Source organism: Leucoraja erinacea, unplaced genomic scaffold (genome assembly GCF_028641065.1).
Source record: "Leucoraja erinacea ecotype New England unplaced genomic scaffold, Leri_hhj_1 Leri_326S, whole genome shotgun sequence".
In the NCBI taxonomy this organism is placed as follows: Eukaryota; Metazoa; Chordata; class Chondrichthyes; order Rajiformes; family Rajidae; genus Leucoraja; species Leucoraja erinaceus.
The window spans coordinates 25,055-48,046 of NW_026576227.1; the positions used below are offsets into that span (position 1 = coordinate 25,055).

At 44.1% G+C, this 22,992-nt stretch overlaps 1 protein-coding gene across 1 annotated transcript; it reads right to left on the reverse strand.

Moving 5' to 3' along the window:
• Positions 1–8,106: 8,106 nt before the first annotated feature.
• On the reverse strand, positions 8,107–14,666 carry LOC129693523 (probable G-protein coupled receptor 139). The gene is made up of 2 exons (XM_055630331.1): positions 14,597–14,666; positions 8,107–9,005 (listed from the first exon to the last, which is right to left on the reverse strand). Exons 1-2 carry the CDS (start codon positions 14,664–14,666, stop codon positions 8,107–8,109), a joined length of 969 nt encoding a protein of 322 aa, XP_055486306.1.
• Positions 14,667–22,992: the final 8,326 nt, after the last annotated feature.

The following is a 22,992-nucleotide window of genomic DNA, read 5'->3' on the forward strand; positions in this document are numbered from 1 at the left end:
CCTTTTGATTCGTGCCCGATACTCGCAGATGTCCAATCGGAATGGCCGATGCTCGCAGATGTCCAATCGGAATGGATCTATTTGCATGTACGGCTGCCGGCTGCATTTCTTCCTTTGATTCATTGCCACGCCCAATCCAGACGCTCAATCTCCGAGATCTTTTCCATTTCAGTAGAGATTTCACTTTTCTTTCTAAGTACCCGCTCCTCATTACATTTCGTCATGTTGAAGTACACGTTTTTAATCAAATCCTTCTCTCCCCCCCACCCCCAAGTATTTCAAAAATAAACAGGCTTCTCCATTTACATGTCAGCTTCCAACACACTTTGAAACAAAGTTGCAAGACAGGAACACACTGAACTTTTCACTGCTGCAGCAGGCAGGGGAGGTGCCATTGGATTTTTTTTTTTAATCCACTGCTGAGGGAGGCAGGGCAGTGCTGGAATCTTACTTTTGAGAATGGCTTCAGTTCCATTGGAGGAGACGGGTGCATGGTGGAATATTGGGTTGGGGGATCACACCAGTGGGGGAGCAGACCCAAGGGGTCTGCACTTGGTCTAGTATTCCAATAAAACTCTTGAATCTACTGTCATGGCTAAGCATTGCCTCTCCACTGAGCGGGACTTCCGAAGTGAGCTGGACTTCCGGAGTGAGCGGGGCCTTTGGACTAAGCACAGTGCAGAACCAACAATTCAACCCAATCCATTTCAACTAATGCACAGTCAGTGCAGGGCCGACAATCCAATACATTCCATTTCAATTCAGGGTCTAGTCAAGCACAGGGAGTCACACACAGGAATGGGAAGGCAATTCTTCTCTTCACAGCACCCCCTTCCCGGGCACTTTCCCTTGTAACCGCAAGAGATGCTACACGTGTCGCTTGACCTCCGCCCCTCGACTCCATTCAAGGAAGCAAGCAGTCGTTCCAGGTCCCCAAGCACCTCCTGCACGTCCCCAAAAATCAACAGGCTATTGAACTTTAAAAACATTAATTAAACTACGGACTACAAACTGTGTTGGTTGGACGAGGGATATCGATCTTTGTTTTGCATTAAAATTGGTTTTGGTTTTGGTTGTAGCACCAAGGCGAATTTCTTCTATGTGAAAACTTGGCCAATAAACGTATTCATTGATTTTGGAGATATTAAATATTTTGTTGATCATATTATCTAGTAGCAGTGTGTTTACAGGCCTGTTAAGCTGCAGTTTATATCACAAGTCATTAAGAAGGGAGTGGCTGCGGGCTTTGTTTTTTTTAATAACATTTTTTTTATTTTTTTTATTTTATTAGAAGTTAATACAGCACAAAACAGTACAGTGGCACCTAATTTTAGGTGCCAACCATGTAATACCGTAATCCATTCTATGTACAACCTCTAGTTTTATGTTATAAGAAGGAAGTAAGCAGAACAAGAAAAAGAAAACAATAGAAAGGGGAAAAAGTGAAAAAATAGATGGTAGAGAGTAGAAAAACGTGAAGTGTGTATATATATAAAAAATAAAAAAAGGAAGAGAGAAAGTGGAAAGTAGAAATAGAAGAGAAGGCCCCTTAAAAGAGAATTTTTCAAATCTGTATTCGGAGATGTAGCTCTATCCGCGTCATGAACTGAAATCAGCAATCCTTACGGCACCGCTGCATCACATGATTCCAAAAAGTCGATGAAAGGAGACCAACTCCTTAAGAATTGGTCATATTTATCTATTAGTCGGAGTCTCCTTTCTTCAAGGCGTGCTATGTCCATCATATTCCTAATCCACATTTTAACAGTTGGTGTGGTTGTATTTTTCCAAAATTTAAGTATCAATTTCTTTCCAATTACTATAACATTTTATAGACATTTGGACAGGTACATGGAAAGGAAAGGTTTAGAGGAAAATACGGGGCGACCTGTCATTACAGAGGCGCACCACTGGGTGGGAGTGTCGGCCACACATTGGGAACGCCTGTAATTACAGGGGCAGACCACTGGGTGGGAGTGTCGGCCACACATTGGGAACGCCTGTAATTACAGGGGCAGACCACTGGGTGGGAGTGTCGGCCACATATTGGGAACGCCTGTAATTACAGGGGCAGACCACTGGGTGGGAGTGTCGGCCGCAATTCAGAAACCCCATCCACGACCCATTCATTCTCTCCAGAGATGCTGCCTGTCCCGCAGTTTCTTCAGCATTTTGCGTTAATCTTCGACCACAACTACGCTATTCCCACCTCCCTGACAAGAGTCCAGGAGAGGCTCGTCCCTGTCAAGAGTGAAGGAGAAACATAGAAACATAGAAATTAGGTGCAGGAGTAGGCCATTCGGCCCTTCGAGCCTGCACCTCCATTCAATATGATCATGGCTGATCATCCAACTCAGTATCCCGTACCTGCCTTCTCTCCATACCCCCTGATCCCCTTAGCCACAAGGGCCACATCTAACTCCCTCTTAAATATAGCCAATGAACTGGCCTCAACTACCCTCTGTGGCAGAGAGTTACAGAAATTCACCACTTTCTGTGTGAAAAAAAGTTCTTCTCATCTCGGTTTTAAAGGATTTCCCCCTTATCCTTACGCTGTGACCCCTTGTCCTGGACTTCCCCAAAATCGGGAACAATCTTCCTGCATCTAGCCTGTCCAACCCCTTAAGAATTTTGTAAGTTTCTATAAGATCCCTCTCTCAATCTCCTAAATTCTAGCGAGTATAAACCAAGTCTATCCAGTCTTTCTTCATAAGACAGTCCTGACATCCCAGGAATCAGTCTGGTGAACCGTCTCTGCACTCCCTCTATGGCAATAATGTCCTTCCTCAGATTTGGAGACCAAAACTGTACGCAATACTCCAGGTGTGGTCTCACCAAGACCCTATACAACTGCAGTAGAACCTCCCTGCTCCTATACTCAAATCCTTTTGCAATGAAAGCTAACATACCATTCACTTTATTTACTGCCTGCTGCACCTGCATGCCTACCTTCAATGACTGGTGTACCATGACACCCAGGTCTCGCTGTATCTCCCCCTTTCCCAATCGGCCACCATTTAGATATTAGTCTACTTTCCCGTTTTTGCCACCAAAATGGATAACCTCACATTTATCCACATAAAGGAGGCAGGTGGGCTGAAGGTAGCTTGGTTGAAGAGGGAAATTGAGGCTCTGGTCAAGAGTAAGAAGAAGGCATAGGGCAGGTATAAGTTGCTGGGATCAGGTGTAACCCAGGAGCAGTTTTGGGGGAAAGGGAGGAAATCAGAAGGGAGCCATGAGATATCTCTCGCAGATGGCATTAAGGCAGTGATTCTTAAACTGGGGGGGTAGTGACCCCCTTTGGGGATCGTTTGGGGCTTTAAAGGATTGGAAATTCTAGTTCAGGCAGTTTTACTTATTTAGAGATACCGCGCGGAAACATGCCCTGCGGCCCACCAAGTCTGCGCCCACCACCATCCTGCACACACTAGGGAAACCCATGCAGGTCAGTGGGGGAACGTGCAACATCCCTACAGGCAGCACCTGTAGTCAGGATCGAACCTGTGTCTTTGGTGCTGTGAGGCAGCAACTCTACTGCTGCACGACCGGGTTACATAGAAACATAGTAAATAGGTGCAGGAGGAGGCCATTCGGCCCTTCGAGCCAGCACCGCCATTCATTGTGATCATGGCCGATCATCCCCTATAAACAACCTGTGCCTGCCTTCTCCCCATATCCCTTGATTCCACTAGCCCCCCGGAGCTCTATCTAACTCTCTCTTAAATCCATCCAGTGACTTGGCCTCCTGTGGCAGAGATTTCCATAAATTCACAACTCTCTGGGTGAAAAAGTTTGTTCTCTCCTCAGTCTTAAATGACCTCCCTTTTATTCTAAGACTGTGGCCCCTGGTTCGGGACTCGCCCAACATTGGGAACATTTTTCCTGCATCTAGCTTGTCCAGTCCTTTTATAATTTTATATGCTTCTGTAAGATCCCCCCCTCATCATTCTAAACTCCAGTGAATACAAGCCTAGTCTTTTCAATCTTTCCTCATATGACAGTCCCGCCATCCCAGGGATCAATCTCGTGAACCTACGCTGCACTGCTTCAATCACAAGGATGTCCTTCCTCAAATTAGGAGACCAAAACTGTACACAATACTCCAGATGTGGTCTCACCGAGCCCTATACAACTGCAGAAGATCCTCTTTACTCCTATACTGAAATCCTCTTGTTATGAAGGCCAACATTCCATTCGCTTTCTTCACTGCCTGCTGTACCTGTAATCCAACTTTCAGTGACTGGTGTACAAGGACGCCCAGGTCTCGCTGCACCTCCCCCTTACCTAACCTAACCCCACTGAGATAATAATCTGCCCCCTTGTTTTTGCCACCAAAGTGGATAACCTCACATTTATCTATATTATACTGCACCTGCCACGCATCTGCCCACTCACTCAACCTGTCCAGGTCACCCTGCAACCTCCTAACACCCTCCTCACAGTTCACACTGCCACCCAGCTTTGTGTCATCCGCAAACTTGCTAGTGTTGCTCCTAATTCCCTCTTCCAAATCATTAATATACATGGTAAACAGTTGCGGCCCCAACACCGAGCCTTGCGGCACTCCACTTGCCACTGCCTGCCATTCTGAAAAGGACCCGTTCACTCCTTCTCTTTGCTTACGGTCTGCCAACCAATTTTCTATCCATGCCAACACCCTACCCCTAATACCATGTGCTCTAATTTTAGTCACCATCCTCCCGTGCGGGACCTTTTCAAAGGCTTTCTGAAAACCTAGATGCACTACATCCACTGGCACCACTTCATCCATTTTACTTGTCACATCCTCAAAAAATCCTTAAATCACATGGAATCACATCCTTAAATCACATGGTATCCAAGGAGAGATTGCTGAATGGATAGAAAATTGGCTTCATGGAAGGAATCAGAGGGTGATGGTGGAAGGTTGTTTGAGAAGGTTGGATGAGAAGGGACATGGCAATATTAGCACGATGGCAGATGACACTAAAGTGGGTGGTATTGTAGATAGTGAACATGGTCGTCACAATTGCAGCAGGATCTTGATCGGTCGGGCAGGTGGGCTGAGGATTGGTTAATGGAACGTAATGCAGAGAAATATGAAGTGTAGCATTTTGGAAAGTCTAACATAGGCTGGACACACCCAGACCCAAGCAGTGGTGCACGAATAATGACCAGTCCTTGCTAATCAGTTGCCCCCTGTTTCGCCCATATCCTCCCTTGGGTAATGTAAAGCGGAGGTTGACAGGTTCCTGATTACTCTGGGTGTCAACGTTTCCGGGAAGACGGCAGGAGAAAGTGGGAAAGATAGATCAGCGGATTAGATTTGTTGGACCGAATGGCCTAATTCTGTCCCATTTACATGATTTTATTCATCCTTTCCTTTCCATGTTTCTGTCCACATGTCTTTACATTTAGTTGTAGTTTGTTTAACTTTTGTTAACCAGGGAAGAGAAAGCAAGAGAATGGGGTTGAGAGGCAAAGATAGGTCAGACAAGATTGAATGTGTCAGAGTAGAGTCGGTGGGCCGAATTGCCCAACAATGCTCCTTTGACATATGAACTTACGTGCTTAAACCTCTTACCGAAGTAGCGGTAGCGGCAGTGCAGAAGGTGAGGGGTGGTGGTGGGGTGGGGCGATGAGGCCTGGCGGTGCTACTTGCGTGGAGGGCGGAGGGGAGGTGGGGTCACCTCATCTCCTGGAGCCGGGGAGGAGAGGGCGCCATTCGTCCCCCAAAACTAATCTAAACTGTTCTGAATTGCATTGAACGAAACCAAACTGTTTTGAACTAAACTAAAATAAACCGACCTGAACTCATGCCAACTCAACCCAACCCAACCCAACTAAGCTCAACTCAACGCACCTCAACCCAACTCAACTCAACCCAACTCAACCCAACCCCCAACCCATCCCAACCCAACCCAACCCAAACCAACCCAACCCAACCCAACCCAACCCAACTCAACCCAAACCCCCACCCAACCCAACCCAACCCAACCCAACCCCACCCAACCCAACCCAACCCAACCCAACCCAACCCAACCCAAACCCAACCCAACCCAACCCAACCCAACCCAACCACCCCACCCAACCCAACCCATCCCAACCCAACCAACCCACCCAACCCAACCCAACCCAACCCATCCCAACCCAACCCAACCCATCCCAACCCACCCCCAACCCAACCCAACCGAACAAAACTCAACCCAACCCAACCCAACCCAACCCAAACCCAACCCAACCCAACCCAATGCAATCCAATCCAACCCAACCCAATTCAATCTAACCCAACTCAACCCAACGCAACCCAACTCAATGAAACCCAACCCAACCCATGCCAAACCAACACAACCCAGCGTCTATCTTTCATTTATTTATTATTCTCTACCTCTGCTCATTTCATTCATCAATGTTTGGCTGGACTACAATTTTTCTCCTATGTAACTACGTCCTCTCTATGACTTCTCTCTGGGCACTCTGCAACGTACCAGATAAAACTATCCAAGTCTGCCCAGCCTCCCCCTGTAACTAATACCCCCTAGTTCTAGCGCCTTCTGGTAAACCTCCTCAGTATCCTCTCCAGTCTCCACATCCTTCCTGTAAAGGGGCAACCTGAACTGCGCGCAATAATCATACGTCTCGAGGCAACGGTGCTTTATTTTCCACATGTATTAAAACAGAACAATGATTTGTATTAACCTTTGCAGAGCGCAAAGGGTTTCCAAACATAGTGGACCATCGACAACGTAATACACAAATCAAAAATTAAATACATTAAAAAAACGATATAGTGCAAATAAAACCTTGAAAGCGTTGACTTTCTTCACCACCGACCTGTTGACGGAGACAAGTTGGTGGATCCTCCGCCTTCCTCTTCTAAAGTCAACAATCAGTTCCTTGCTTTGAGCTTCGAACAGTCGTGAATCAGTCTGTACCGTTATTCCCGTTATGCTGTAAATCATGTATAGTATTTCCGCTGACTGGATAGCAAGAAACAAAAAGCTTTTTGTTGTACCTCGGTACACGTGGCAATAACTTAACTAGACGAAACTGAACGAAACCAAACTGAAGTAAAATAAAGCAAAGTGAACAAACTTAACTAGACGAATTCAAACTGGAGTAAAATAAAGCAAGTCAATTAATCTAAGCTAAACTTAACTGAACGGAACTGAACTGAACTCAACCCCTCAACTCAACTCAACTGAACTCAACGCAACTCGACTCAACCCAACCCAACTTAAACCAACTCAACTTAAGCCCTCTTCAACCCAACTCGACTCAGCCCAATTCAACTCAACCTAACTCAACCCAACCCAACTCAACCCCTCAACTCAACTCAACCCCTCTTCAACCCTACTCAACCCAACCCAACTCAACCCCTCAAAACTCAACCCCTCTTCAACCCTACTCAACCCAACCCAACTCAACCCCTCAACTCAACTCAAGCCCTCTTCAACCCAACTCAACCCAACTCAACTCAACCCAACTCAACCCAACCCAACTCAACCCCTCAACTCAACTCAAGCCCTATTCAACCCTACTCAACCCAACCCAATTCAACCCCTCAACTCAACTCAAGCCCTCTTCAACCCAACTCAACCCAACCCAACCCAACTCCTCAACTCAACTCAAGCCCTCTTCAACCCTACTCAACCCAACTCAACTCAACTCAACTCAACTCAACTCAACCCAACTCAACCCAACTCAACCACCCCAACTCAACCCCTCAACTCAACTCAAGCCCTCTTTAACCCAACTCAACCCAACTCAACTCGACTCAACTCAACCCAACTCAACCCATCCCAACTCAACTCGACTCAACCCAACCCAACTCAACTCCTCAACTCAACTCAAGCCCTCTTCAACCCAACTCAACCCAACCCAACTCAACCCAACTCAACCCAACCCAACTCAACCCCACAACTCAACTCAAGCCCTCTTCAATCCTACTCAACCCAACTCAACCCAACTCAAACCAACTCAACTCCTCAAATCAACTCAAGCCCTCTTCAACCCTACTCAACCCACTCAACTCGACTCAACCCAACTCAACTCAACCCAACTCAACTCAACCCAAATCAACTCAACCCAACCCAATTCAACCGAACTCAACTAAACGCAACTTAACTAAGTTAATTTAGCAAACTGGGTGAACGGGTAAGTTAACATTGTCTTCAGCTGATCTCTGAATTTACTCTGGGTCACTGTATAAATAAATGTGTTGGTGCAGCAACTGAGAAGCAGAAGCATATTGCCCGCTTCGGCAAGAATAAACACCGGGTCATTGTATCCGGAGTACTTATAAGTTTCAGTCATTCGAGAGTACAAATAGTGAATGATGTACGTCATCCACAGCAAGATGACGTTGCCCGAAATGCTGAATAGTAAAACGATCGACTTCTTGCGGTTCTCCATCTCGGGGTCAGGACCTTTCCCGGGGAGAGAGTTATCCCGCAATGACTTCCGGACTCTGCCGGCGGCGACGATGTGTTTGACGGTCAGAACATTCAGCAACAATATAAGCGCGAACGGTACTAGGGGTGTGGTGATGTGATTAAAGTATGAGTAAGCTCGCCACCACGGCGAGGTATAAAAGCTTGGGATTAATCGGCAATACCAAGCGAGGTTGTCTGCGATGTACAGCGGTTCGAAAAGGAAAAAAAAGGAGAAATTCTTAAAAAAGCTCAAAACTACAATGGCGGCGACGACGGGCGCTGCCGTCTCTTTGGTGCAGTACTTGCGTTGAAAGTTGCGACAACAAATGGCCACAAAACGATCGAAGGTGAAGGCGACGGTGAGCCAGACGGAGGAGTCTCTGCATGCATAAGCGATTGGGGACTTGAAGCGGCAGGCCCAGGTGAGCGACAGGTAACTCCCGGGAAAGTAGATGCCGACGATGCGTTGTAGAATGACGGCGGTGATGAGAACCATCAAATCCGACGCCGCCATGGCAACCAGGTAGAGAGTGATACACTTGGATAGACCGCACCTCCCCCGCGACAGGATCACCATGGCTATAATGTTAACTGTTGGCAAATGTACAATCGTTAACAACTGTTACAGTAACACCACGCGTAAACTGGTGGAACAGCACCTCAGATCCCACATGGGTCGATTTCATCCGTAGAAACTTAACTGCGGATGTTGGTTTACACCGAAGATGGATACATAGCGCTGTGGTCACTATGGTCATTATTGCCATAGAGGGAGTGCAGGATAGAGGGGATTCGCGTCTTATGGACTATTCTTGGTTTACCCTAGAATTTAGAAGATTGAGAGGGGATCTTATAGAAACTTACAAAATTCTTAAGGGGTTGGAAAGGCTAGAGGGAAGATTGTTCCCGAAGGGAAGTCTGGAGAGAGGAAATGGCCAGAACAATGACACCTGCAAGCAGAGAGGATGATCAAGGAAGGGTGTTGATTCCATAATTGGGATCCATGGTTGTGGCTAAGGGGCTGGGAAGAGATAGTAGGGAAGGGATACAACGATGAGAAGAGTGGAAGTGGAAGGACGCTTTGGGTGAGGTGGGGGGAGAGAGAATCCATGGGTTACTTGAATTTAGAGAATCCATGGCGAATGAAAATGTAATTTTCCAATTTTAAGTAATCACTAACGGCTTCAGACATTCCGAAACATAATTGCTCCGACATTGACCATAGATCAAGCTACCAACACAGATAGGTTTAAAAGACCTTAGTCGTTCTGAAGAAGGGTCTCGACCCGAAACGTCATCCGTTCCTTCTCTCCAGACATGCTGCCTGTCCCGCTGAGTTACTGCAGCATTTTGTGTCTACCTTGGAACTAGTCGACATACTAGTTCCACTGTTTGCACCCTCGAATCCCACTCCTTCGCATAGCTTCCCCAGCCAACAATGGTCCATTGTGGGCTCGACCCTTCCTGAGGTCATCTGGTGACGGCCCTGATATTTTTGCCCTTTTCTCGCCTCCACCGCCCCTTCCCCCTCCCCCGCCACCTCTATCATCCAAAATAAAAATTGCTTCCGACTCTAAACATCACGTTACGTCTCTCCAGACATGGTGCCTGACCCGGTGAGACACTCCAGCATTTAGTGTCCATCGGCAGAAGCTCGCCTTTCTGCCCACATATCCATGATTCCATAGTAAACCAAACTCCTGTGATCTATGTCCCTCCATCCCCTGTTGATATACAACAAGGACACATGATATTACAGTATGGGCGGGAAAAAAACAACAGAAGGATGGAATATATGTGACAGAGTTTGCCATTCGGCCAGCATCGCCGTTCAATATGATCATGGCTGATCATCTAAAATCAGTACCCCGTTCTTGCTTTCTCCACACATCCCTTCATTCCGTTGGCCCTAAGAGCGGATGACACTAAGCTGGGGGGCAGTGTTAGCTGTGAGGAGGATGCTAGGAGACTGCAAGGTGACTTGGATAGGCTGGGTGAGTGGGCAAATGTTTGGCAGATGCAGTATAATGTGGATAAATGTGAGGTTATCCATTTTGGTGGCAAAAACAGGAAAGCAGACTATTATCTAAATGGTGGCCGATTGTGAAAGGGGGAGATGCAGCGAGACCTGGGTGTCATGGTACACCAGTCATTGAAAGTAGGCATGCAGGTGCAGCAGGCAGTGAAGAAAGCGAATGGTATGTTAGCTTTCATAGCAAAAGGATTTGAGTATAGGAGCAGGGAGGTTCTACTGCAGTTGTACAGGGTCTTGGTGAGACCACACCTGGAGTATTGCGTACAGTTTTGGTCTCCAAATCTGAGGAAGGACATTATTGCCATAGAGGGAGTGCAGAGAAGGTTCACCAGACTGATTCCTGGGATGTCAGGACTGTCTTGTGAAGAAAGACTGGATAGACTTGGTTTATACTCTCTACAATTTAGGAGATTGAGAGGGGATCTTATAGAAACTTACAAAATTCTTAAGGGGTTGGACAGGTTAGATGCAGGAAGATTGCTCCCGATGTTGGGGAAGTCCAGGACAAGGGGTCACAGCTTAAGGATAAGGGGGGAATCCTTTAAAACCGAGATGAGAAGAACTTTTTTCACACAGAGAGTGGTGACTCTCTGGAACTCTCTGCCACACAGGGTAGTCGAGGCCAGTTCATTGGCTATATTTAAGAGGGAGTTAGATGTGGCCCTTGTGGCTAAGGGGATCAGAGGGTATGGAGAGAAGGCAAGTACGGGATACTGAGTTGGATGATCAGCCATGATCATATTGAATGGCGGTGCAGGCTCGAAGGGCCGAATGGCCTACTCCTGCACCAAATTTCTATGTTTCTATGTTTCTAGCTCTAACTCTCTCTTGAAAACATCCAGTGAATTGTCCTCCACTGCCTTCTGTGGCAGAGAATTGCACAGATTCATAACTCTTTGGGAGAACGTTTTTTTCTCTCATCTCAGCCCTAAATGGCCTACACCTTATTCTTAAACTATGATCCCTGGTTTTGGAATCCTCCAACATGGGGACATTTTTCCTGCATCTAGCCGGTCCAATCCTTTAAGAATTGTATATGTTTCTTTTAGATCGCCTCTCATCCTTCAAATGCAAAAAGCCAATAAATATATACCCTGTCGACACATTCTTTCATCATGGCTCAGTCGAGCCATCCTGGAATTAACGTGGTGAACCTTCGCTGCACCCCCTCAATAGCAAACATGTCCTTCCTCAAATTAGGAGATCAAAATTGAACACAATACTCCAGGTCCAGACTCACCAGGTCTCCGTACGACTGCTGTGGGACCTCCCTGCTGCTAAACTCAAATCATCTCGCAATGGAGGACAACATGCAATTAGCTTTCTGCATTGCCTGCTGACCTGAATGCTTACTTTCAGTGACTGATGTACAAACACACCCATGACTTGTTGCAGCTCCACTTTTCCTAATCTGGCACCAGCCAAAGATCTGCCTTCCTGTTCTTGCCACCAAAGTGCATAACTTCACCCTTGTCCACATTATATTGCATCTTGGTCCCCTTACTTAAAATAGATGCCATCTAGTCGATGACATTTCCACGCTGGGAAAAAGGGTGCATACATCTCGTGAATTCACATATTTCTAAGAGACGCGGCGCCTTATATGAAACAATCGAGGTTTGTCCAAACCTCGCCGCGTTTGTAAAATTCTCAAATCCAGGCAGCAATCGGTTAAAACTCTAATGAATCTTACAGAACATCCACCCAACCTCTTTCCCTCGCTCCCCGCTCCCCGCTCCACACCCCCCTTTCAGTTCCTCTTTAAAATCGTGACTGTTTCGAGGCCGTCGTTTTAAACGTGGTGTTTAACTTGTTTGTGAAATAAGTGACAAGATGAACACAATGTGAAACTTTTCAAACAGTTTACATGGTTGCCTTTAAATAAGGGAGGGAAAATAAGTCGCTGGCAACTGGAACAACCGTTGAGGGTTTGTGGCTGAATACAAATTGGAAACGGTTAAAGAAAAATGCCCCCACTTTTTCACCCAGAGAGTTGTGAATCTATGGAATTCCCTGCCACAGAGGGCAGTGGAGGCCATGTCGCTGGATGGATTTAAGAGAGAGTTAGATAGAGCTTTAGGGGCCAGTGGAGTCAAGGGATATAGGGAGAAGGCAGGCACGGGTTATTGATAGGGGACGATCAGCCATGATCACAATGAATGGCGGTGCTGGCTCGAAGGGCCGAAATGCCTCCTCCTGCACCTATGTCCTATGTTTCTATGTTTCTATGTAAATCTTCTTCCCTCACCTTAAACCTACGTCCTCTGGAACTCGAATCCTCTAATCTGGACAAGAACCTCTGTGCAGATTCTATAGTTCATTGGCTATATTTAAGAGGGAGTTAGATGTGGCCCTTGTGGCTAAAGGGATCAGGGGGCATGGGGAGAAGGCAGGTACGGGATACTGAGTTGGATGATCAGCCATGATCATATTGAATGGCGGTGCAGGCTCGAAGGGCCGAATGGCCTACTCCTGCACCTAATTTCTATGTTTCTATGTTTCTATATACCCGATCTATTCCCCTCATGAGTTTGTACACACACGGTTATACATTTAGTGTGCACTGATGCAAATACATGTTTTCAGCTGTAACGCGGCGTTACGTGACAAAAATAAGCCAAATTAACACGACCTGAATGCTATGTCTTTGTAGGAAATGCTGAACCATTTATACTTTATCTTTGCAGTGAGGACGTATTGAAGTATATTATTTTTATTTTAACTGGATATCAAACAAGAAAAAAGCTTCCCACTGTTTGTTGGTACACACGACAATAACAATAAACTAAACTAAATTAAACTGAACTGAAGACAAATAAAATTAATCGCTACATACACATAAGGAGTTCGACACAAGTCATATTCATTTATAATAAAAAGGACATGCTAAAATGCATTGTTTGACGCCGACAGTCCTTTCAGATGAGGCAGAGTTGGGCTTGAACCTCCACCAACCGTATCTACTGTACCCGTGTTGAAGATATGGACTCTTATACATCAGTGAGACCAAACACAGACTGGGCGATAGTTTTGCTGAATACCTTCGCTTAGTCCGCCTAGATATACCTGATCTCCCGGATGCTAAACACTTTAATTCTCCTTCCCACACAGACCATTCTGTCCACGGTTTCCTCCATTGTCAGATTTATGCTCAACGCATATCAGAGGAACAGCATCTCATATTTCGCTCGGGCAGCTTACGTCCCAGCGGTATGAATTTTGATGTATCTAACTTCAAATATACCCGGCATTTCCTCTCTCTCTCTATTCCTCCCCAAGTCGGGCTTAGTTTTCGTTTTCACCCAACGAACAGCAAGCGATGGCCAGTTTCCTTTCTCACCCTAACATGTTTTTTATATCTTTCATTCGTTGTTTTTTTATCTCTCCACATCATCGCCAATATCTCTCGTTTCCCTTATCCATAACTAGTCTTAAGAAGGTTCTCGACACGAAACGCCACCCATTCCTTCTCTCCCGAGATGCTGCCTGTCCCGCTGAGTTACTCCAGATGTATGTGTCTATCTAACGTTACTTGCAGCGGACAGTAGATCCACAACCCCATCCCCACAAATCCTCGGCGTCCTTTTCAGTAACTGCGCCCAGAACTGCACATTGATGTTACGATCAATACAGAGAGATGACTGCAACATGTAACTCACATAACCATATAACCATATAACAATATAACAATTACAGCACGGAAACAGGCCATCTCGACCCTTCTAGTCCGTGCCGAACACATATTCTCCACTAGTCCCATATACCTGCGCTCAGACCATAACCCCCCATTCCTTTCCCATCCATATAACTATCCAATTTATTTTTAAATGATAAAAACGAACCTGCCTCCACCACCTTCACTGGAAGCTCATTCCACACAGCTACCACTCTCTGAGTAAAGAAGTTCCCCCTCATGTTACCCCTAAACTTCTGTCCCTTAATTCTCAAGTCATGTCCCCTTGTTTGAATCTTCCCTACTCTCAGTGGGAAAAGCTTTTCCACGTCAACTCTGTCTATCCCTCTCATCATTTTAAAGACCTCTATCAAGTCCCCCCTTAACCTTCTGCGCTCCAAAGAATAAAGCCCTAACTTGTTCAACCTTTCTAACTTGTTCAACTCCAGGCCAGTAAGCGGCGTGATATGTTACCTGGGACACCAACCGCGGCCAACACCGGATAGTAGATCGCATACACAGCGCCTTTCGGCGGTTCGTGCATGTTGCTCAGGAGAATCCGAGGTCACCTCTGTCTTGAAGCGTGATCGATGGAGGAGCTATTATGTCCGTCATGGAACCCCCCGGGAGAAGGTTGGAAGCGCAATTAGCGGCGCTGATCGCGAACGTTTGCATTAACAAACCGGGCGAAAAACATTTGCATAGCAAATCCATTAATTAGTCAGCTGTCATGAACAATATTTAGCACATGAAGAAAGAATATGTATGTGTGAAATAATAAACTGTCGTTAAACTGTGTATGTCAATAAATGTGTTTTAAATTTAAAATAAATGGAGTATTTACAATTTTGGTCGCCCATGATATGGGGACGGTGATTGTAAGAACTTTTGCCTATAACAACATATAGAGATTCGAATTGCTAAGGGGGGACTTTTAAGTGTTACGGGATAGACAGAGTTGATGTGGACAAGCTTTTCCCTTTGAGAATAGGGAAGATTCAAACAAGAGGACATGACTTCAGAATTAAGGGACAGAAGTTTAGGGGTAATATGAGGGGGAACTTCTTTACGCAGAGAGTGGTGGCGGTGTGGAATGAGCTCCCAGTGGAAGTGGTGGAGGCAGGTTCATTGGTATAATTTAAAAATAAATTGGATAGGCATATGGATAAGAAGGGAATGGAGGGTTATGGTACGAGTGCAGGCAGGTGGGACTAAGGGGAAAAAATTTGTTCGGCATGGACTTGTAGGGCCGAGATGGCCTGTTTCCGTGCTGTAATTGTTATATGGTTATATGTTATATGGTTATAAATGATATGGGGACGGTGATTGTAAGATTTAATATACATATATTTCGAATTGCTTGCTAAGTGTTACGTCGATGTATATAAACACATGAACTTTTAAAATAATTTTTACAGGCAATGTCATTGAAAATAAGAAATAATTTTATAATATGTAAAAATAATTGTGACATTTTATGACGATGAATATAATAAATAATTGTAAAATTTTATGTCACTAAGTAAATGACAGAATATACCTAAAATTAAATGTCAAAGTTAATGACAATGACTCTGCTAGAATTTTAAGTAGCAGTTGTTATGTTCGCGCCCATCCATCCGGAAACGGATTGACGCTGAGGTGCAGCGTCACGGGATGAATGCGCGTCGTTGATGGCGAGAGAGTCTGGGGTAGGCGTTACGCGTCCGCTGAGATAGACCCCATGTACGGGAGGGACCCAGCGGTCCAGGCAGCATCTGTGGGGGAAATGGGCAGTCATTAACGTTCACACTGGCAAAGTCCGCAAACTGGAATGTCCAGCAATAAGTTTCGTTTCCATCAAAAGGTCACTATGTTCACATAACTAAGTCCACGAGTTCAGAAGTTATAGGATCGGAATTGGGCCATTCGGCCCATCGAGTCTACTCCGCCTTCAATCATGGCTGATGTCTTTCTCCCTCAGAACCCCATATCCCTATATTCTCCCCATAACCCTGGCACGCATATTAATCAAGAATGTGTCTATCCCTGCCTTCGATAAATTAGGCTTACGGGCTGCATAGCCTTCTGTGGCAATGATTCACACATAAACTACCCTCCGACTGAAGTTCCTCCTCAACTCCTTTCTTAAAGAGCGCACATTCATTCTGAGGGTGTGGACTCTGTTCCCGGACTCCTCCAGTAGCGGACATCGGTTAGAAATTCCGCAAAATAGAATGTCAAGCAATCAGCTGGCGAACTTGGCGTGCCAGTCAGATCATTTTTTCCCAATCAGTCTTGAAGTACTATCAACCTCATTGGTGACTCGGACTATCCTTCATAAGGTTTTGCTGGCTTTACCTGCATCAAACGTTATCCCATAATCATGTCCCTATAAAATGTAAATAGCTCGATTGCAGAAACATAGAAAAATATGTGCAGGCGTAGGCCATTCGGCCTTTCGATCCAGCACCGCCATTCAATATGATCATGGCTGATCATCTAAAATTATTACCCCGCTCCTGCCTTTTTCCCATGTCCCTTAATTCCTTTAACCCTAAGAGCTAAATCGAATTGTAATCCCGTGTTGATTCTCCGCTGACTGGGTAGCACGCGACAAAAGCTTTTCACTGTACCTCGGTACACATGACAATAAACTAAACTGAAACTTCAATGAACAGATGAAACACTAGTTTGAGTTTAGTTTGTTCTCAGGTTCACATACTTGTTCTGGGTTCTTAGACCATTCGGCCCATCAAGTCTACCCCGCCATTCAATCATAGCTCATTCATCTCTCCCTCCCAACCACATCCTCCTGCCTTCTCCTCATAACCCCTGACACTCGTAGGAAGATAAGGTGCAAGGTGTATAGGCATATGGATGAGAAGGGAATGGAGGGTTATGGTATGAGTGCAGGCAGGTGGGACTAAGGGGAAAAAAATTTTGTTCGGCACGGACTTGTAGGGCCGAGATGGCCTGTTTCCGTGCTGTAATTGTTATATGGTTATATGGTTATATGGTGTAAGTTGCGTGCTAACAGTTCAGCGGAAAGACAATACATGATTACAATCAAGCCATTCGCAGTGTACTGAGAGATTTAAAAGTGTGGCGCGATTATAATGCGTTATTGTAGATCCACTTCAGTGACTAGAACTTAAAGAGTCGTCTGGGTTTGGGCTTCTTTAAGTTGGAAGGGACAACTTTTAAAGGAGTTGTGCGGGGCACAATTTTACACAGAGGGTGGTGGGGCCTGTTACGCGCTGCCAGGGGTGGTGGTGGAGAACGATACGATAGTGATGTTTAAAATGCTTTTAGATAGGCTCCTGAATATGCAAGGGATGGGGGAGGGCGGTAGATCATGTAGAGCTTAGCATCATGTTCGGCAATCTGACCACCATCTCATTTCACTCCTGCCACCGGGAAGAAGGAACAGGCGCCTGAAAACGTCCAGGGTCAGGAATAGTTTATTCCCAACAATTATCAGGCCACTGAACTCATACAAAACTGCGAAAAACAAACTGCATTATTTACATTAATAATAAATAATGAATAAAAAAAATATTGGCCAAGTATGTTTAGTATGTATACCTACGAGGAATTAGCCTTGGTGCTTTGATAGCCAATGGATAGAAAACACGATATGCAGGAGACAGTTATATATAAAACATCTATATTACTAAAAGTAAGATCTTGACCACTTCCTGTCTTTCCGTTTCATGATTTTTGAAAAAAACGCTGCCACTTACGGCTGTGATTTCAGGTCATCTTACTCAGGGTCCCCCTCCGCTGCGCAGGAGAAGAGGGTTGTTCAAATCGATGAAAAATAAAAGAGTTATTAATGTGTAAAAAATGTTGACATTCTCTTTGCTGCCCCCGCTGGTGGGAGGGGGGGGGGGGGGGGGGGCTATCAATCCGGAACTGTTGTGCTTCACTCCGTCTCTGCAAGATGGAGGAAGCGAGAGGGTCACGTCTCTCTGAGCTGTGAATAACACTGAACAAACGTCTACTCAACTGTAAGTGCCCTTAATGTGGTTTCAAAATGAACATGTAGTTGCTTTGAAATGCTGCACTGCAAATGGTTGTTGTTGATGGTAACTGCTTTGAAATGCTGCACCTCAAATAGTTTTTTTTTAAAGTTTATTTTATTTTATTTTTATTAGAAGTACAGTAAATTACAGTAATACACATCACATAAATCTTATTACATTTTGTTGTACCACTTCGTTTTTCGAGCTTTAAATAGGGTAGAAATAAAAGAAGTAAGGAAAGTGAGCAAAAATCGTGAAGGTGCAGGAAAGTGTTGGGAGAAGAAAGCCCCTTGGGGAAGAAATTAGAGAAGGAAGTAAAGAAAGGAAATAAGACCCTAGAAAGAAAAGAAAAAAATGAAAACAATCGCTCTATTGTAACACAAAACTCCGCAAAAAAGGATATACCAACCGTGTTTTAAAAAATATATATGTTATACCCCCCGTTACCAGATCCTGGTATCGTTTATATTTTAAATTACTATAGCACCTTAGGCTTGTTATAGTTCCATAAATGCAGACCACGTCTTTTGGAAGTGGTCTGTTTTGCCTGCTAGGAGGAGTCTCAGCTCTTCCAAGTGTAGTGTTTCGAACATGTTTGAAATCCATTTTTATTGTTGGTATTGGAGCATTTTTCCAAAATTTAAGTATATGCTTTTATCCCATTATTAGCCCGTAATTAAGCAAGTTCTTTTGAAACACATTTAATTGGGGGTTACCTTCCGATATTCCACAAATGATCCATTCTGCTTTTGGTACAAGTTTTATTTTAAATAATTTTGTGAAGATTTCAAATATTTCGTTCCAGAATATTTGAACTTTTATACAGAAAACAAAAGAGTGCGCTATGTTAGCTTCTTGTGACTGACATTTATCACAAATGGTTGAGACATTGGGGAAAAGTTTATTTATTTTAGTTTTTGAATAATATAGTCTATGTAATGTTTTATATTGAACTAGAGTATGTCGTACGTTGATCGAGCATTTATGCACATATAGTAAGTGTTTATTCCAGCTCTCTTTTGAAGTTTTTATAGCTAGTTCTTGTTCCCAGTCTCTTCTAGTACCATCGGTTGTAGGTATTTCTATATTTAAAATAATGTTATGTAAGTATGATATTAGATTTGCTGATTCAGCCTTTGTCTTCATGGCTTCATCCAATAAGTCTGGGGGCATATTATAATAGTCTTTTGTGTATTTTTTCAGATAGTCACGGATTTGAAGATATTTAAAATATTGATTATTTTTCAAATTATATTTCAGTTGTAATTGTTGAAATGATAATAATTTTCATAATGCATACGTCTCCGAGCGTTTTGATTCCCATTCTTTCCCATTGTGTAAATGATTTATCTATAATTGAGGGTTTAAACGACGGGTTATTGACTAGTGGCATTAAAAGAGATAGATTTCTTAATTTTAGATTCTGTTTTATTTGTTTCCAAGTTCTAATTGTGCTATGTATCATTGGATTTTGATTGTAATTTTTGTTATCCAGATTCATTGGTGAGAGGAGAGTCGCTCCTGTATTACACGGAGAGCAGTCCTCTCTCTCCATTACAATCCAATCTACCTGCTGGGCAGAGTTGTCCAGCAGGTGAATCATATTTTTAATATTTACTGCCCAATTATAGTACATAAAGTTAAGGAGCGCTAGACCACCCATCTCTTTTGGTTTACTAAAGCGTGCTCTTTGTATTCTGTGGGATTTGTAATCCCATATAAAATTTGTAATGTCTGAGTCTAGTTTTTTGAAAACTTTTTTGGAAGATATATTGGAATTGATTGAAATAAATATAGGATTTGTGGTAAAAAGATCATTTTTATAGCGTTTATTCGACCTATTAAAGACATCGGGAGCGTTTTCCAGAATTTAATTAGATTATTTAGTTTCTTAAGTAAGGGGCTATAATTGGCATTAAACATAGTGTGATAATGTCTAGTGATTTCAATTCCTAAATATTTAAATTTTTCTGTGGCTATTTTAAAGGGGAATTTCAAGAGATGTGTTGAGTCTTTCGGTTTTATCGACATGTTCACTTTTGTTCCAGTTTATTCTGTATCCTGAGAAAGATCTAAAGTCCTCAATTAGATTTGATATGTTCGGTATACTGATTTAGGGTTTTGTGATATACAGTAGTACATCGTCTGCGTATAAGGATATTTTGTTATTTGAATATTTTGTATTTTAACCGTAAATATCCGGGTGTATTCTAATTTTTTCAGCTAAAGGTTCAATTACCAGAGCGAATAGCAGCGGTGATAATGAACATCCTTGTCTGTTGCCCCTTGTTAATTGGAATTTCGTAGATAGTATATTATTAGTTAATATTCTAGCCGTGGGTTTGTTATATAATAATTTTATCCACGCTATGAAGCTCCCTCCCATTTGAAATGTTTGCAATACTTTAATCATATAATCCCATTCTACTTGATCAAACGCTTTTTCTGCGTTCAATGAAATGATAGATAACTCTTGTTATTGAGGTTTGTGAGAGTGCATTATGTTAAACAGACGTCTCAGGTTATTAAATGTCTCTTAGGTATAAATCCCGTTTGATCCTTATTTATTAATTTACTAACATATTGACTTAGACTTCTAGCTAGTGTTTTCGCTAATATTTTTTGATCCCTATTTAACAAAGCAATAGCTCTATATAAGCCTGGTTCTTCTATATCTATATATTTTTAAAGTATTAATGTGATCGTTGATTCTGCTAATGTTTCAGGTAAGATTTGTTCTTTAAAAGCGTATGAATTCATTTTCTGTAAACGTGGTGTAACTATGTCGTAAAAACATTTATAAAATTCGTTACTGAATCCGTCTGGTCCTGGTGTTTTACCATTCTTAAGTGTGTTTATTATGTCTTCTATTTCCTTAGCTGTAATTTGTGCTCCCAGTTCCTCTTGTTCTTTCAATTCTAGTTTTGGAAGGTTACAATTGTCCAAAAATTCTGAAACTTTATTATTGTCTATTAGCGTTTTAACGCACCTCAAATAGTTGTTGTTGGTGGTAACTGCTTTGAAATGCTGCACTGCAAATGGTTGTTGGTGGTGGTAACTGCTTAACTTCCTGTTTGCACCGTATATTGATTTTAGATAAAACGCTACCACTTACGTCTGTGATTTTTGGCCATCTTACTCAGTCCCCCTCCGCTCATCAGGTGCAGAGGATTCTTCCCATCAATGAAAAATAAAAGTATTATTAGTGTTTAGAAAAAGTTGAGAATTTATTTCCTGTCAATCACGCCATGAAGGCCACTCCCTTTCCGTTCGGAGCGGAGGGATTATAATACCCGGATATTCATGATTCAAGATTCAATTTGTCATTTGGACCCCTTGAGGTCCAAACGAAATGACGTTTCTGCAGCCATACATTACAAACAAATAGACCCAAGGCACAACATAATTTACATAAACATCCATCACATTGCTGCGATGGAAGGTCAAAAAAACTTATCTCTCCACTGCACTCCCCCCCCCATGTCAGAGTCAAAGTCAAAGCCCCCGGCTGGCGATGGCGATTGTCCCGCGGCCATTAAAGCCACGCCGGGTGGTGCAAGGTCGCACACCGGGTTCCTGATGTTAGAGCCCCCGGCGGGCGCTCGCAGAGTCCCGCGGCCATTCCAAGCCGCGCGGGGCGGTGCTGTAAGGCCCCGCTCCAGGAGCTCTTCAACCCCGCAACTCGGGCGGGAGAAGTCGCCGTTGCGGGAGCCCTGAAAAGCGGTCTCCCTCTAGGGTCATGTGGGCGTAGTTCAGTCTCTGCAAGATGGGGAGGGAGAGGTCACGGCTCTGTCTGAGCTGTGAATCAACTGAACACACTGAATGTCTACTGAACTGAGAGTGTGGTCTTTTATGTGATGTTTTGTGTGGTTTTATGGTGATTTCACCCTGCTTGAAATGGTATGAAACTGCAATGTAATGTGGTCACTTTGCACCCTGCATAAAATGGTATGAAACTGCATTTGAATTAGGTGGCCTTGCACCCTACATGAAATGGTATGAAACTTCACTTGTATTTGGTGGTCTTGCACCCTGCTGGAAACGGTATGAAACTGCACTTGAATTCGGTGGCCTTGCACCCTGCTTGAAGTGGTAGGGAACGGCACCTGAATTCGGTGGCCTTGCACCCTGCTTGAAGTGGTATGAAACTGCACTTGAATTTGCTGGCCTTGCACCCTGTTTGAAATGGTAGGAAACTGCATTTGAATTTAGTGGCCTTGCACCCTGCTTGAAGTGGTATGAAACTGCATTTGAATTTGGTGGCCTTGCACCCTGCTTGAAATGGAATTTTAAGGAATAGCCGTGAGTCAACTGCTCGCCCACCAGCCGTGAGTAAGCTGCCAGCACATCAGGCTTGAGTGACTGCGCTGTCACCCCCAAGAATCCATTTGGCCCTCAATGTTCATGCTAGCCCTCTGGAAACCAGTCCCTTCAGCCCACAATACCCATACTAGCGCTCCAGAAAGCCCCCCCGCACCCCACTGGCCAAAGATATTGTAATTGGTGGGATGGTGGAAGATTGCGTTGAGGAACAACCCTCCCGTGTGAAAGTGGGACCCAACGCGTCCCACTTAGTCTAGTTATAATATAAAAATTTAGTCAAGGGAAGAGCGTTCACTTCGCGGCCCTGTTTCCACCACTCTTTCCCCCACCACGCACAGGAAGCCCAGGAAGCGACAAGACATAAACCATTGTATGCAGATGCCGTGATGTGTGTTTAGGTCTGACTGAACAACTTCTAATCTTGTGTGTGGGCTCGATAAGAGGATTTGAACAAGTGAAAATAAAGTACCAGAGTAAAAGGTGCTACAGACTGGTGGTTACAGTGATGAAGAAAGAACTGCAGATGCTGGAGAAAAAGAA